The sequence below is a fragment of the Phacochoerus africanus genome, chromosome 12, assembly GCF_016906955.1.
Source record: "Phacochoerus africanus isolate WHEZ1 chromosome 12, ROS_Pafr_v1, whole genome shotgun sequence".
Taxonomy (NCBI): Eukaryota; Metazoa; Chordata; class Mammalia; order Artiodactyla; family Suidae; genus Phacochoerus; species Phacochoerus africanus.
Window position 1 is genome coordinate 3,426,430 of NC_062555.1, and position 14,187 is coordinate 3,440,616.

At 40.6% G+C, this 14,187-nt stretch overlaps 1 protein-coding gene across 2 annotated transcripts in view; it reads left to right on the forward strand.

Annotated features, from left to right (window-relative positions):
- The window catches only part of KCNT2 (potassium sodium-activated channel subfamily T member 2), a 344,132-nt gene that overhangs the window by 265,955 nt on the left and 63,990 nt on the right, over window positions 1-14,187 (forward strand). For both annotated transcript variants that reach the window (XM_047755168.1, XM_047755167.1), the window contains one exon: window positions 9,981-10,115. In XM_047755168.1, the coding sequence (XP_047611124.1) occupies window positions 9,981-10,115 (135 nt within the window). The remainder of the gene's footprint in view (window positions 1-9,980; window positions 10,116-14,187) is intronic.

Consider the following 14,187-nt stretch of genomic DNA (forward strand, 5'->3'; position numbering starts at 1 on the left):
GGCCTGGATGATGGCATCGTTGACCATTAGCGAGTGAACTTCGTCCGTGTCTCCTCCCCCTTCCTCAAAATCGGGGGTGGGACTGAACATTCTAACCCTCTACTGGTCGTTAGCTCCCCTGCCAGCAGACCCCATCCTTAAGGTACTTTCCAAAGTCACCTCGTTAACATAAACCCAGTTGTGGTGGTTAAGGGCTGGTTATGAAGAAAAGGACACCCATTGGACATTTACGGCTCTGGAGTGATTTCAGGAACTGAGGATAAGAGACCAAATATGATAGAAAAGTGTTAATTTCCTTAACACTGAGGAAATTCCAGGGGTTTCAGGAGCTGTGAGCTAGGCAACGTGGTAAAGACCAAATATATATGAGAAATCTAAATGTGAATGCCGCCTACGTGGTTCTTAAAAATCGCGATATTCTTTACCTTCCAAAAGTGTCAGTCTCTCCAAATTTGGGAGTGGAATTTACCCCATGGAATGGAGATGGGTTCCTCCCCTCTTCGATATCCAGTCTTGCTAAATAATCCTGTCTCTGCCACGCCAATCCCCATTTCTCCACCTCATCATCCCAGTGAGCAGGTGGCAGGAGCTAGGGTTCCTTCACCAGTGTACCTGTGTTGACTGCGGAATTGCCATAACTAAACCAGTCCCTTTCTGCTTGGTTTTGAATGGGCAGTTTGCCAAAATGCCCAATAACTGAGTGATTGAGTGATTGACTTATATGTTAAAGTTACAAAATCAAATAGTTTTTTCTATAGTCATAATTCCTAACTTTAATCAATCAATTATGGAAAAATCTGAAAACTGCTTCCAAAAGTGGTCAGTATTCATATATATACATGCTATATAGCATTCACCAGAGAATATTTTATCTGAATAATGGCGTAGTGACGATTTAATAAAATTAATATTTTACTGCCACCTTTTATTATAGTAATAATTGCTGAGCATTTACTTCAAGTACTAGATAATTTACCTTTATTTTATTTCTATAAACATATATAGACATCCTAAAGCAATAATTTTTCCTTGGAAAGATGTACCAAACAGCTTAAGATTGCAAAGCTTGCAAATCACCGTGATAAAGTTTAAACAAGCCAGTCTGTGGTACTTGATTCTACCACTGGTCCTTATCTTACAGAGAAGAAAAGTAAACCGAAGATGTTAAATAACTTTTCCAAGGTCAGTTCTAGGATTGGAACCCTCTGTGCCACTCTCAGTTCGTTATTCTTTCAACTGTATAATTTTAGTTATTTACACGTTTCTGCAAAGATACATTGCTTGTCAGTACTTTTTAGAAACAAGAATTTTTTAACTTTGGATTATTTTGCATTAAATATTTTTCTTTGCTTTCCTAAAGACTTAAATTGTGGAATCCAGCTATTAACATGATGTTATTTATTACATGATTTTATTGGGCTTTGATTTTTTTCTCAAAGGGTTAGGATGAAAGTGAATGCCATAAAATTTATCAGTTTCCTGTATATTTCCCAAAAGTGATGTCTAACATTTTTTTTTTTATTAGCTGTCCTTTGTTCCTTTGGTCAAGAATGAGGAAACAAAAACTAAACACCAATAAAAAGTATTCCAGGAAGTTTCATACAGTCCTTTTTTTTTTTTTTTTTTTTTGCTATTTCTTTGGGCCGCTCTTGCGGCATATGGAGGTTCCCAGGCTAGGGGTCGAATCGGAGCTGTAGCCACCAGCCCACGCCAGAGCCACAGCAACGCGGGATCCGAGCCGCGTCTGCAACCTACACCACAGCTCACGGCAACGCCGGATTGTCAACCCACTGAGCAAGGGCAGGGACCGAACCCGCAACCTCATGGTTCCTAGTCGGATTCGTTAACCACTGCGCCATGACGGGAACTCCAGTCCTTTTATTTTTTAAACAATGAAATCCTTGTTGCCCTGCTCTGGCTAGTATTTTTCAATCTAGCCTACAATATTATGAAGAAATATGATGCTTTCTTCTTTAAAGTATTTCCATGTTATAAAGAATTCATGCACTAATAACTGTCCACCCTTCTACAATGATTAGTTAGCTTAGTGGGGGTTTGACTTTATTTAAAATTCACATGCGCATTGCTGAAAGTAGTACATAATACATGGCTGCTTAGGAAATGTAGTTGAAAGACCAGTTAATTCAGTAGACCAGAAATAAATAACAGAGGTCGCAAATATGGAATTTAAAAACCTAAGTTAAGTTTATAATAGTCATATGAGTGATATGTCAAAATAAATGTTCACAATGTCTCCAAATTAGAAAGCCTTCTCCATGTCGAGTGGTACTTAGAGAAAACCTGAGCTCCCTGGAGAACATCTGACCCCTGCCAGCGGCTCATCAGCGCTCGTCTCAGTTCTGACTGGTTGGCCACCTCTTGGCCCGTGGGGCCTTGCTGATGTCGAATGTTTCGGTTCCCACCTCCACCTTAAAGGGCATCCAGTCGTCTGAGAGCAGTTTCACTTGAGAGATGGGAAAGAGGGTCAAACCCCTTTGGAATGTTTACCGGAAGCTTCACACGGTGAAAGTGCAAGATCCAGGCTTATCTGAGTCTTCACAACATCTGCTTTAAACTGTGCCTTTATTAGATCAGTCTTTTTTCCAAATAGAGTGACGAGGAAGCTTCTGTTCAACTTATTCCAAAAATAATGATAAACTATTGATCTATCAGGGTCCTTGTTAACGTCATTTAAACCTTAGAATCATACAGATCTAAAACAGGGAGTTCCCATTGTTTCTCAGTGGGTTATGAACCCAACTAGCATCCATGAGGATTAGGGTTCCACCCCTGGCCCCAACCGGTGGGTTGACGATCCTGTGTTGCCGTGAGCTACGTATGTATGGTGTAGGCCACCAGTGCAGCTTGGATCCTGCATGGCTGTGGCTGTGGCTGTGGCTGTGGCTGCAGCTCCAATTTGATCCCTAGCCTGGGAATTTCCGTATGCCACAGATTTGGACCTAAAAAAAAAAAAAAAAAGATCTAAAATAACTTCTCACTAGCCCTGTTACGTATTACCAAACTTCTGTAAGCCTCAATTTCCTTACTTGTAAAATAAATATAACATTGATCTTGTTATCTTGAAATCATATAATGTATGTGAAGCACGAATATAATATCTGACTCATGAAAAAAAAGCCTTCAGGAAAAATCAGTATCCATCACTCCGCCAGTCCAGAAAAGGACACTGATGGGTGGATTTGTGCGAAAACCCAATTAACAAAAAAAAAGGAAATTCATTTCAAGTTTTTGAAATTAAACTACTACTATATTTTTAAGGACGAGATTAACCTGAAAGTGGAATTATGAAATGCTAACGAAGTCACAGTCCGACTACATTCATTTCTCGAATTTGAAACAAAATTAAGGTCATTATCGTTATGAGTTAAATGGAAAATAATGATCTTCCACTTTGGAAATCCACACAAGTTCACAACCTTCTAACTTCCTAACATCCACTAGCTAATTCATATTGACATATAATGGCAACTTCTGGAATGAAGGATTTTGTGACGATATTGGAATTCCCTGATGGTCTAGCGGTTAAGGATCCAGCCTTGTCACAGCCTTGGCTCAGGTCACTGCTGTGGCAAGTTGATCTCTGGCCTGGGAACTTCTGCATACCAAGGCACAGCCAAAAAAAAAAGAAAGATATTTAGGCATAAACAATCATATTTCTTTTTTTTTTTGGTCTCTTTTTTTAGAGCCACACCCAGGACATATGGAGGTTCCCAGGCTAGGGGTCGAATCAGAGCTGCAGCTGCTGGCCTACACCACAGCCACAGCAACGCTGTGCAACACAGGATCTGAACCCTGTCTGTGACATACACCGCAGCTCACAGCAACGCTGGATCCTTAACCCACTGAGAGAGGCCGGGGATTGACTCCCCATCCTCGTGGATACTAGTCGGGTTCATTAACCACTGAGCCATGATGGGAACTCCAATAGTCATCATTCTTAATAGAATTACAGTTAGGACTCTGATTAGTGATGTGTACATTTTGTTTTCTAAGTTTCGTGCCATAAACATCTTTGCCAACTTATTTAAATGAGCCAGCATAATATATATAAAAGTGCAATTGATGTATTCCCTATATTTCAGATATCCTTTAAACCAGCTCAGTAGAAGTAGGGATGAATCCGTTTGTTATACAAGGTAAATTCTGCAGAGAAGAGCATTGGCATATTAGACTCCCTACGTTAGATTTGCTTCATCAGGGTTATCTATTTACCAAGTTTCAGGTGACTTGATTTGTACCATAGCTGGATGCATGTAAGGGTGGATCATGGTACCACAGTACAGATGTGAAAGTACTTTCTAAGGATATGAAAGATTGCTTGTGCATGGTACATACACGTTTGGAGCAGACCTGCATGTGAGTAAAACTCATGAGTTTCCTAAAACGAGGCAATAATTTTGATGTCCACGTATGTTGGATGGTTTGTACTGGACAAAGCAACAGAATACAAAGGCTAAGTCTCCAATCTTAGCTGAAACAGAAGGGTTGGCCCAACTTAAGGACTTACTTTGTCTGCAGTGATCCCAGGACTTCTTACTACAGGGGTCCAGTGTCTCTGCTAAGTTAAATTATTCAGTGACCTTCACTGCGGTTGTAAGACTTATGAAGGTAGGCACAGTGCCATGACAGATGATCAGAGAAGACAGCCCGAACAATTGAAAAGATCTGGGATTTTGAAAAGGAGGGTTTGTTCAAGACGGCGTATAGATCTGCCATTAATCGTGAGGAATTATGGACCTAATGCTGCTAACTAGTTATTAAGCTACTCATTTTATCTGACTGGAGCTATATTGGAGCAAAGAGAGAGCAAACAAAAGAATAACCCCACATGACACAGTCAAAAGGATGTTTCAAAGCAGCATAGAATCTCAGTGCAGCCCCAGTTTTGGGTCACTTGCATCCGAACTTGTTCTCCTATGATTACGAGGTAGGTGAGAGAGCTATGGGGGTCTCACATCAGCGGTTAGAACACCCCTTCTAGTTTTGAGAAGCCGAGTAGTGCCCAGAAAGGGAAGAATTGGAAGGCACTGATAAAGGCTGTTACTGGGACCGTACATTATTATCTGTGTTGAAAACAGCATATATCGTGAACTTTAAAAATATGTATAGCCTGTGATTCACTAATGTGAAGACCACCATGAATATTTTGGGGTGAATGATAAAAACTAATGCTAGAAAAAGTCATCCAAAAATACCCATACCAGTCATATTATTAATAGCAAGATATTAGAAATAGCTTGTCCCTCCAATAATTAATAGCATTAATGGGGGAAAAAAACCTTATAAACCAAATAGTTGAGGATTTGTAAAATAAGCTGTGGTACATTTATAATGTGTAGTAACATGGGGTCACTTGAACTGGCTGAGAAGTAATTGAATGATGGTAGGAATTTAATCAACAGTGATACATACTTTGGAAGATTTCTTTTTTGCGTCCCTGTATTCAGCATTGCTTTTCTTCAGAGTGGAAAGAGATGAGGCCGATCGATAGGAAGAAAATAAGTCAGGGAGGGAACGATGTCCTTGGGCTTAAACAGGCACCCAGGATATTGCAGGATCGCTGCCGCCTTTTGCCTGGAGGCTCCCCCTCCTTCTCTTTCACCAGGCAAACTCCTCCACATCCTTCAGCATCCAAGTGAAATATCCCCAGGTTATTGGATCTCTGTGCTTTGTACATGTGTTCCCCCAACTCTATTTCTCACAGTATAAGTTAACCAGGTGGTTTTTTTTTTTTTGCATTCACCCGAGTATACCGAAATATTTATTACAGAAAATACTTTGGACATACATATATGCTGAGTGAATAGATGCATGAAAGAAGGAATAATTTTATAAAATGAATACAATAGATAAGGTAATTTCTAAGGAAGCTTCCAGGTTTATAATTCTTTCCTAAAGAGTAAAAATCAGATATAATACGTATTTGCTCAACAATGTATATTAGGAAATTAGTAATGTTAAAGACGAATTACTTTAAATTTAATTTTATGCTATCTATATGTTATTGCATGGGTACATATAGTATATTTATTCACTGATATGTTGGCATACTAAGGGGCACGTTATAATTCTATGTATCGCTTAGAGAAAATTGCTCTTAGTAGGCATGCTCATTTAGTTCCCTACATTATAGCATCAAGAAAAGACCATTAGTCTCCCATTTTATAAGGCCTTTTTAGAATAAATGATTTTAAACTCATTGATAAGACGTTTTAATCATAAATTAAGAGTATCAATTCAGTGTTTTTGCAGAATAATGCCATAATGTTTCTGATTTGGACAGCAGAAATACAACTGGTTTTTATAATTGTTGAGTGCATTGTATGATTCATAACAAGTGCAAATGACATTTTTTAAATTAACGTTAAGAGAAAAGACACTTAAAATGAATCTTGTCAACAGTGTTTAGTTTTGGAAATGAAAACTAAGTCAACTTACTTCCTTTCCCTAGAAGTGCTGCCACTGTTGTGACATTGTTTCATTTTGTAACCCATCTGCTACTTAGGCCAGATATGCATTTTCTGGATGCAATCTGTTGGTTTCCAATGGTTTACTACATGGTGGGCTCTATTGACAAGTAGGTGACAAAATCTTTGGCACACTGGCTAGCGTGGTGTTCCGTGGTGTGTCCCGTGCTGTGCTCTTGTGTTGCATGATGAATGTAATTTGCCATTTCCGTGTCGTAAATAGGATGTATATTGCATGTAGAGCTTCTGTTCTCGTGTTATACATCGTATGTTCAAACTTCCTAAGCAGTGATCTGTTGTTGAATTAAAACAAACCTTGCTGCATGTCAGTTTTTGTCTATTTCGTTCTATTTCTAATGCTCTTTCAGTTTTGTGTTGTCTACAGCAATAACCTCATCGCTATTAACGCAGTGCTAGAGAAAGCCTAGAATTTTCCACACTGTGATACACTGGTAACATTATCATAACCTGACTTGTGGAAACCTTCAAAGCAATCTAGAAATTCTCATTTTAAGACAAATTTATTCATTGGACTATTTCCTTAAGAATCTGTTCTAGTAATAATATATCTGAGTCTAATTTCTAAAAAATTGTCAAAGGTCCAATGTGTGCAGTGCTTCAGTATTAAAATGCAGAGTCTTTTATGAGCATGAACATGACATTATAGAAAATACGAAAGCTAAAAGCTCAGAAAACTAACATCTCTAATAAATACGTTAATTTTCCATTCTAAAAAAACCCAACCAGAACCTTCCAAATAAAATGTTAAGATATTTATACTTACATTTCTTCTTGTAGATGTTAAATAAATAAAACTAAAATAAAACTTTGAAAGTGTTTATTGGCTGTGTATACATTAAAGGCCAAACAAATTGACATATATTTAGCCTCCATCCTACATTAATATAATTTATATTATCAGTGGTCATAATACTAACCAACTAATTGAAATGTAGATGTTCTAAAACCACTATTTAAGTCCATGACAGTGAAACCAACCTATATTTTTCACTAGTGATATTATTTTGATGTGATAGTATTCTACTAAAATTCATTACAAAAACATTATATTTAAAAGATATAAAACCAACCTCTTATCTGCCTTTTCTGATGTAAACTCTGAAATGAATTCTTCCCCCATAATAGTATTTATGGGGAATAAAGGAAGAATGGAAAAGATTGAACTCCTCAATTAAAGATGAAGCAGGATGGTCCACAAATTACTTATTATTGAAGCCGGGGAATTGGTGCATGGAGGTTTACTATACTCTCCTCTTCTGCTTAGGTTTGAAATTTTCCTTAGATACAGCGAGAAAATATTCTCTGAATAAATTATAACACACTCGCAGACATCCCCCTGTATTCACGTATTCACATAGTATGTAGTTCTCCTGAGAAGGAAATCTTAGACAAGGGTAGAGACATAGCCAATTAGATTGTCTGTATTTTTTTTCTTGCTCCGCCCTCTGGTGGCCAAACTAGTAAAGCACTCGTGCCGAAGAAAAAATGCGCAGTGGCTTTGTAGATACGACACAGAATTATAAGAATAAATTAGTAACCTAATGAAAAAGGGAAAGAAAGGATAAAATACAATATTAAATAAAGACAACTAATTAAAGTGAAAACATAAAGAGCCAAAAAGTTTCTATGCGGTTCAGAAATGCCATTCCAATTTTATGTATTTTCTATAGATCCTATCATTTTCTATAAGTTTTAACTCATATTTAATCATAATTACTAAAATAATTTTCCAAAGTTATGTGTAAAGTACAACGGCTGATATTTTGAGTATAGAATTAACTAATACATGCAAGTTTAGGTATTAGAGCAGGTATTCTCGTGGTGAAATTTTTGTCAAGTCTCAACTTCAATTTACTGCCCCAAAATATTCCTCTTTTTATTATAACTTCTTTCCGTGTATCTTTTTTCAATCAAGATTACCATCTACCACCTTATCGTTCCCTTTTCCTATATAAATAATTACAATTTTTTTAATGGGGGGCTATCGTAAGAGCTGAAATAATGAGAAAGTGACTTAAAATTGTAAGATGGGTTGCACACATAAGATTTAGGCATCATTTTTATGGTCCATAAGAGACCACATCATGTTCATTTGCTGCCTAATTCTTTTTAAAAATGTATTTTACTAGATGTAAGAACAAGTATGAATCTCCTAGATAAAAGAAACACCCAAGTAAAATATTCCTAGAGATTTAAACTTGGTCATCAAATTAACTGGCTGTTATGGTCCTGGCCCCTCTCACCATAGACAGGTTATTTGGAATAACATTCTGTTTCCACAGTTTTAGCCGTAAAATCCCTTCGAGCGAAATATTTTTTCTGGACCATTGCTGGGGATCTTGGACTCAAATCTTTGGTATTGCTCTCTCCCTGTATCACAGAGTAAGAAACCCTGCCTTTTGCCCTCCCATGGAAAGGAAGAAAATTTTCTCTAACGTGGCATGGCTCATTCAACCGTCATGCCCTTGGAGAAGATCCTTGGACAACTGACTCTTCCATTTAAGAACCTAAGAGGAGCTACTGCTCTTTCATTTTTACTCTTCCTGTTTCAATTTAAATCAATTAGCCCCATTCTTCTGTCATCAGTCAACTCTGTGCCTGGATTATTCTTACGTGCACTTGGGTTTAATGTCCCATACCCATTCAGTCCTCTTTTTCTAGTTTGTGTGAAACAGAGCCAAGGAGATAGTGATTACCTTGTTTTGAGATTCAGTGGAAGAACGCTCGGTAAGGTGATTTCATCAGTGGTAGGGAGAAGACGGACTGTGGTAATTGGTAGGAACGTGCATCCTAGTTTAGCAGTTCCTTTCCTGCAGCCCTAAAATTAGTCTATTCCATTGCTTGCTCAAAAACTTCAAGCTGGCTAAAAGCTAGGCTTGAATGCAATTGAGATTTATTTTACATGCTATTGGCTGTGTAGATCCAATCTAGTACACGTAACTTTACACAAATAAATACTAGACACTTAAAAATAAGTATTTCACAGTTTTATATTTGTCAGGCTTGACCATGTAAATTAATATTTAGATGAAAGTACTCATTTCTACTCTTACCAAAAGCATCTCAGGGATAAGAAATGTGAATGTCCTGTCTTTGAAATGGTGTGCTAACTGTAAAAGCAAAGTTCTAACCTGCGCTCATTGTATTTGCAAAATGAGTGTTTCCATGTTTTATTTATAAAAGGATTAAGTGCTATTAGACAAAGATCCTTAAGGCAGATGCTTGGGAATGGTTGAGACCTAATGAAACATAAAAAAAAAAAAAGCCCCCAATACAATTTATTTTTATCAGTAGAGAATGTTGTATTTTAGTTCCCTTAACCTGGACCAGTGCCCACTCTGTAAGAACCACCTCCAAGGGTGGGCTCTGTGCCCACCCGCATGGGGGGCGGGGAGGGTAAGCACGTTTGAGCACCGTCGCCGTACTGTGGTTTATTGAAAGTCTGCTTGCCTCTGTTGCTTTGTCTCGAAGCCTAGACGACTTGCTCAGGTGTGGGGTGACTTTTGCTGCCAACATGGTGGTCGTGGACAAGGAGAGCACCATGAGTGCCGAGGAAGACTACATGGCAGACGCCAAAACCATCGTCAACGTGCAGACCCTTTTCAGGTAAGGGACGGAGCAGCCCAGCCCTGCCGCTTACTCCCGGCGAAGCGCCTGTGAAGTGCTTGTCTCTGACTCTGTAGAAGGAGTGACCTGGAGACACTGAGGCTGAAGCTACGTGTGTTCATTTGATCATGAAACAAACGACCGTTTCCGACCTAATGCAGGAGGAGCGCGTCTGAAGTTTAATTCGTAACCCAGGCCAGCCGTTCGTTTCAAAGTGGAAGGAGTAATAGATCTGTGTTCTCGTGTAGCAGTTTAACAAATGCTAAAAAATTGTGTGCGTAGCCGCCGTAACTCATGCCAGATAATGCATGTTCTAACTTTGGTTTTATGCTTAGCGGGGGTCAAAGGTGGGCATTTATATAGTGAGGAACCGGGCATGAAAGGTTGCGAGGCTGTGAACAGGTCATTTGTCTGTGTTAGAATCCAGGTCATAACCTTGTCCCCGCTCTGTTCCTGTCGTCCATTCATTAAACTCGCCCTATGGGGATTCGCATTAGGGTCATCTTTGGGTAGGAATGAGCAATACTGAACGACCAGAGACATATTCATGCTGTGGGCAAAGTCGAAATCACCAGTAAATCAAGACGCTACTGTCCCTTGCGATAATTCTTCCTAAAGTCACTTTAACATTGTAAATATCTGAAAAATGATTATTTCAGTTTTGTGAGTTTCGCAGACGTCTAAGGGAAACATCTGAGCCACCAAAGTAGAAAGTAAACACGACAGTTTGAACTCTGTCGCCTCCCCTCATGGCATGTACCATCACGTCGCGGCCGACCGCACACCGAGGGTGAAGGTCTGTTTCTAGTCAGGTCGGAATTTCAGAAGAAAGAATTAAGAGGTGTGTCCCACTTCAGTTGACTGTTTAGTGTATGGTCTTAGCAGATTACCTTCCTTCTCTGCCATGTCTTAATCACAAGGTTGTTGGAGATTTAAAAACATGTAACGCCTTAGTACCTGCCCGATCGTTTCCAATTTCTCCGTAAATGTTAGCCTCTGTAGCTGTTAGCAGCACCCTTACCACTTTCCGGGGGCAGAGTGGGAAAGCCACCAGCCTTGGAACAATGTGGCAACAGGCACCGTCCAACATGACGCCTGTCCCGGAGGTTCCAGCAGAAAATTACCAACCCTGTGACCTGAGTGTTTCATAACCTCATTGAAATTGTTCCCCGCATCTGTAAAGTGCACGCGGAGAGTCATTAATGCTTTTTGCAGTGCAGACGCGGAGACTGGAAATCAGGGATGTCTGTACACATCACAGCCCCTGGAAAATTTACCCTGGCCTTGTGTCAGGCCCTCCTGTTCCAGAAGGAGTAACACACCCTCTAAAGTTACTGTAGTGGAGTGACTGGTGTAGAATATAGCTAACAAGTCATTGATTGAGCTGTGTAGACAGTGCATTTAAAGATAGCATAGCACTTGTTTAAAATATGACATATATACCAGCATTCTCCCCCCCTTTGGAGAATGAAAAACGAAACCACAGGGTAGAAAATTAATTCGAGGGATGCGAGTTATAGCCAACAAATAAAACAAAATCATACTGCTTGATTCCAGGCTTGGCAAAAGCCCAATTCTAGTTTTAACAGGAGAGGATCCCGGGTCTTTTTGACTAAGCCTGTCATTTTAATTTTCAACTTCTGGGGAGTGGTAAGTTTTTTTCTGTTATCGTGAAGGTTCCATTGATTTGATATGTTCTCTGAATGAATTAGTTTTATTCCAAGATGACAATGAATCCCCCTGTTACTGAGAAGTGCCAAGGCTCTAATTAATCATGTAGAAGGAACTGCCCACCAGAGTGGCTACGGGCAGATACGCATGTGCTTGCTGACCGGGCAAAGGCTGCCTTCCAGGGCGTCTGAAGGAGGGGGCCTCACGTGTTGAGAGCGCGAATGGGTGAGTGGATGAGTGACTCTGGGTCTTTCCACTCTCACAGTTTTCTTCAGCAGAACATTTTAGAAGGTATGCAGTTCATATGGTGCATGATCCCATCCAGACTGAATCGCTTATAGCGAAAGCTTCCAAAGGTGTATCACATACCCAAATTCTGTTCGGAACTTTCTTGTGCCCACAGAGGCATTATCCTTTCTCTGCGAACATCACAGTGTTTTTCAGGAACAAAATCTATGATAGACCCACGGACAAAAACAAACAAACCAACCCCAAAACCCAAAAATATGGTTACCAAAGGGGAAAGGGGGAGGATCAATTAAAAGTGTAGGATTAACAGAGTTCCCTTTGTGACCCAGCGGTTAATGAACCCGACTAGGATCCATGAGGACGCGGGTTCAATCCCTGACCTCGCTCAGTGGGTTAAGGATCTGGCGTTACTGGGGCTGTGGCGGGGCAGGAGGCTGCAGCTCTGATCCAGCCCGTAGCCTGATAACCTCATATACCCTGGGTGTGGCCCTAAAAAGCAAAAAAAAAAAAAAAAAGTGTAGGATTAACATACACACACCACCATACATAAAATAGGTAACAAGAACCTACTGCATGTCACACAGAACTCTACACAGTATTTTGTGATACTACTCGGTATTTTGTGAGAATCTGAAAAAGAGTGTGTGTGTGTGTATATATATGTATATATGTGTGTGTGTATGTGGGTAGGATTATATATAAAACTAAGTATATATATATTTACATACATGTAAAACTAAATCTCTCCTCTACCCCTGACTCTAACATGACTTTGTAAATCAGTTTTGCCTCAGTTTTAAAATAGGGTAACATTTAAAATGTCTGTTAAAAACATCTGCAAAACTTGTTCACGGAGAGATTCATCACCTGCTAATCGGGGTTTGCTGAATCGTCAGACACCAGGAGGCCCCAGTGGCAGGTGGGATACCCGTTAGGCGGATAAGTGGCCAAAGTCGTGCAGACGTGGCGGTTTCATCGTAAGGTGCCTCAGTGACCACCGTGAGGTCACCCTCCCACGCCCTTGAGGCGTTCGGGTCCTGATTCGCTGTGACTCCCGCAGAGACCATCATTCTCGAAGATGTCAGCACCCTTTCGCTCTCTCGGCCCCTGTTCTCGTGGTCACAGCCGGACTCAGAGCGCCGGCGATTGCCCCCTCCGGGCTCTCAGGCTCGCTCGCCTGGGCACGTGGCTTATGCTCCACCCGTGTCTTCTCCCATCCCCGACCCTGAACAGTCCTTTGTCCCCGCTGGAGCCCGCTGTTCACGGATTCTGCCCCCTTTCCCTGTCCTTAGTCACCTGAAGGCTCGTCCTCCCTCCTTACTCAGATTAAATTCCAACATCAGTCGTCATCAACAGGCCTGTGCTGAACCCTCCGCAGAATCATGACTGATCACCAGCGAGGCGCTAACGCGGATCTCAACTCTGTTTCCTGGCCTCTCTTCCTCCTACTCCCGGTTTGCTATCCTTTCAGGTTCTCTACCCATCACCTTGCATGAAATTCCCTAGAGGCAGATGACGGCGTTCCAGAGGTGGGATCCAGGTACTCTTACGAGTAGGCATCAGGCACCCAGAAGTCCACCCAGAGTGGGCAGAGACTATATAGGAGAAAAGCCTACGGCCCCATCTCTAAGGGAACTGGATTCTTACACACTGAGTGTGCCAGAGTGGCTGGTAGTGCACATGATTAAAGAGGACAATTTAGGTGATACAAACAAACCTGAATTCTTCATAAAGTGGGCAGAGTCCATTCCCAAGAGTCTAGAGAACTACAAAATAGAGCAGGAGGCAGGAACCTTTTAGAGCATAAGGAATAGGGAACAAAGAAGTGAAAAGATAAAAAACAAAGAAAGAAAAAGAATCTAAGTTCAGAGCCCAGGGCTGGCTTGGTATGTGGGACCTGACTGACTAGATGTGTCCTGTTTTTGGTCAAGTGAAGTGTTCCCAGCAACAGGAGCGTCACCTGAGTTTGGGTTTCGTGACAGGGCACCGGGGCAGAAGCCACTCCATCTTAGCCTAGAAAGTTACTCCAACAATAGGAAATACCTCAGCCAATCTTGCATCATTTATTTCCTCAAACGAGAGCCCGTTTCTAGTTGGTTAGTTAGGCCTCCAATGTGGACAGAACTGCGGAAAGCAGAAGCTGTTTTAATTC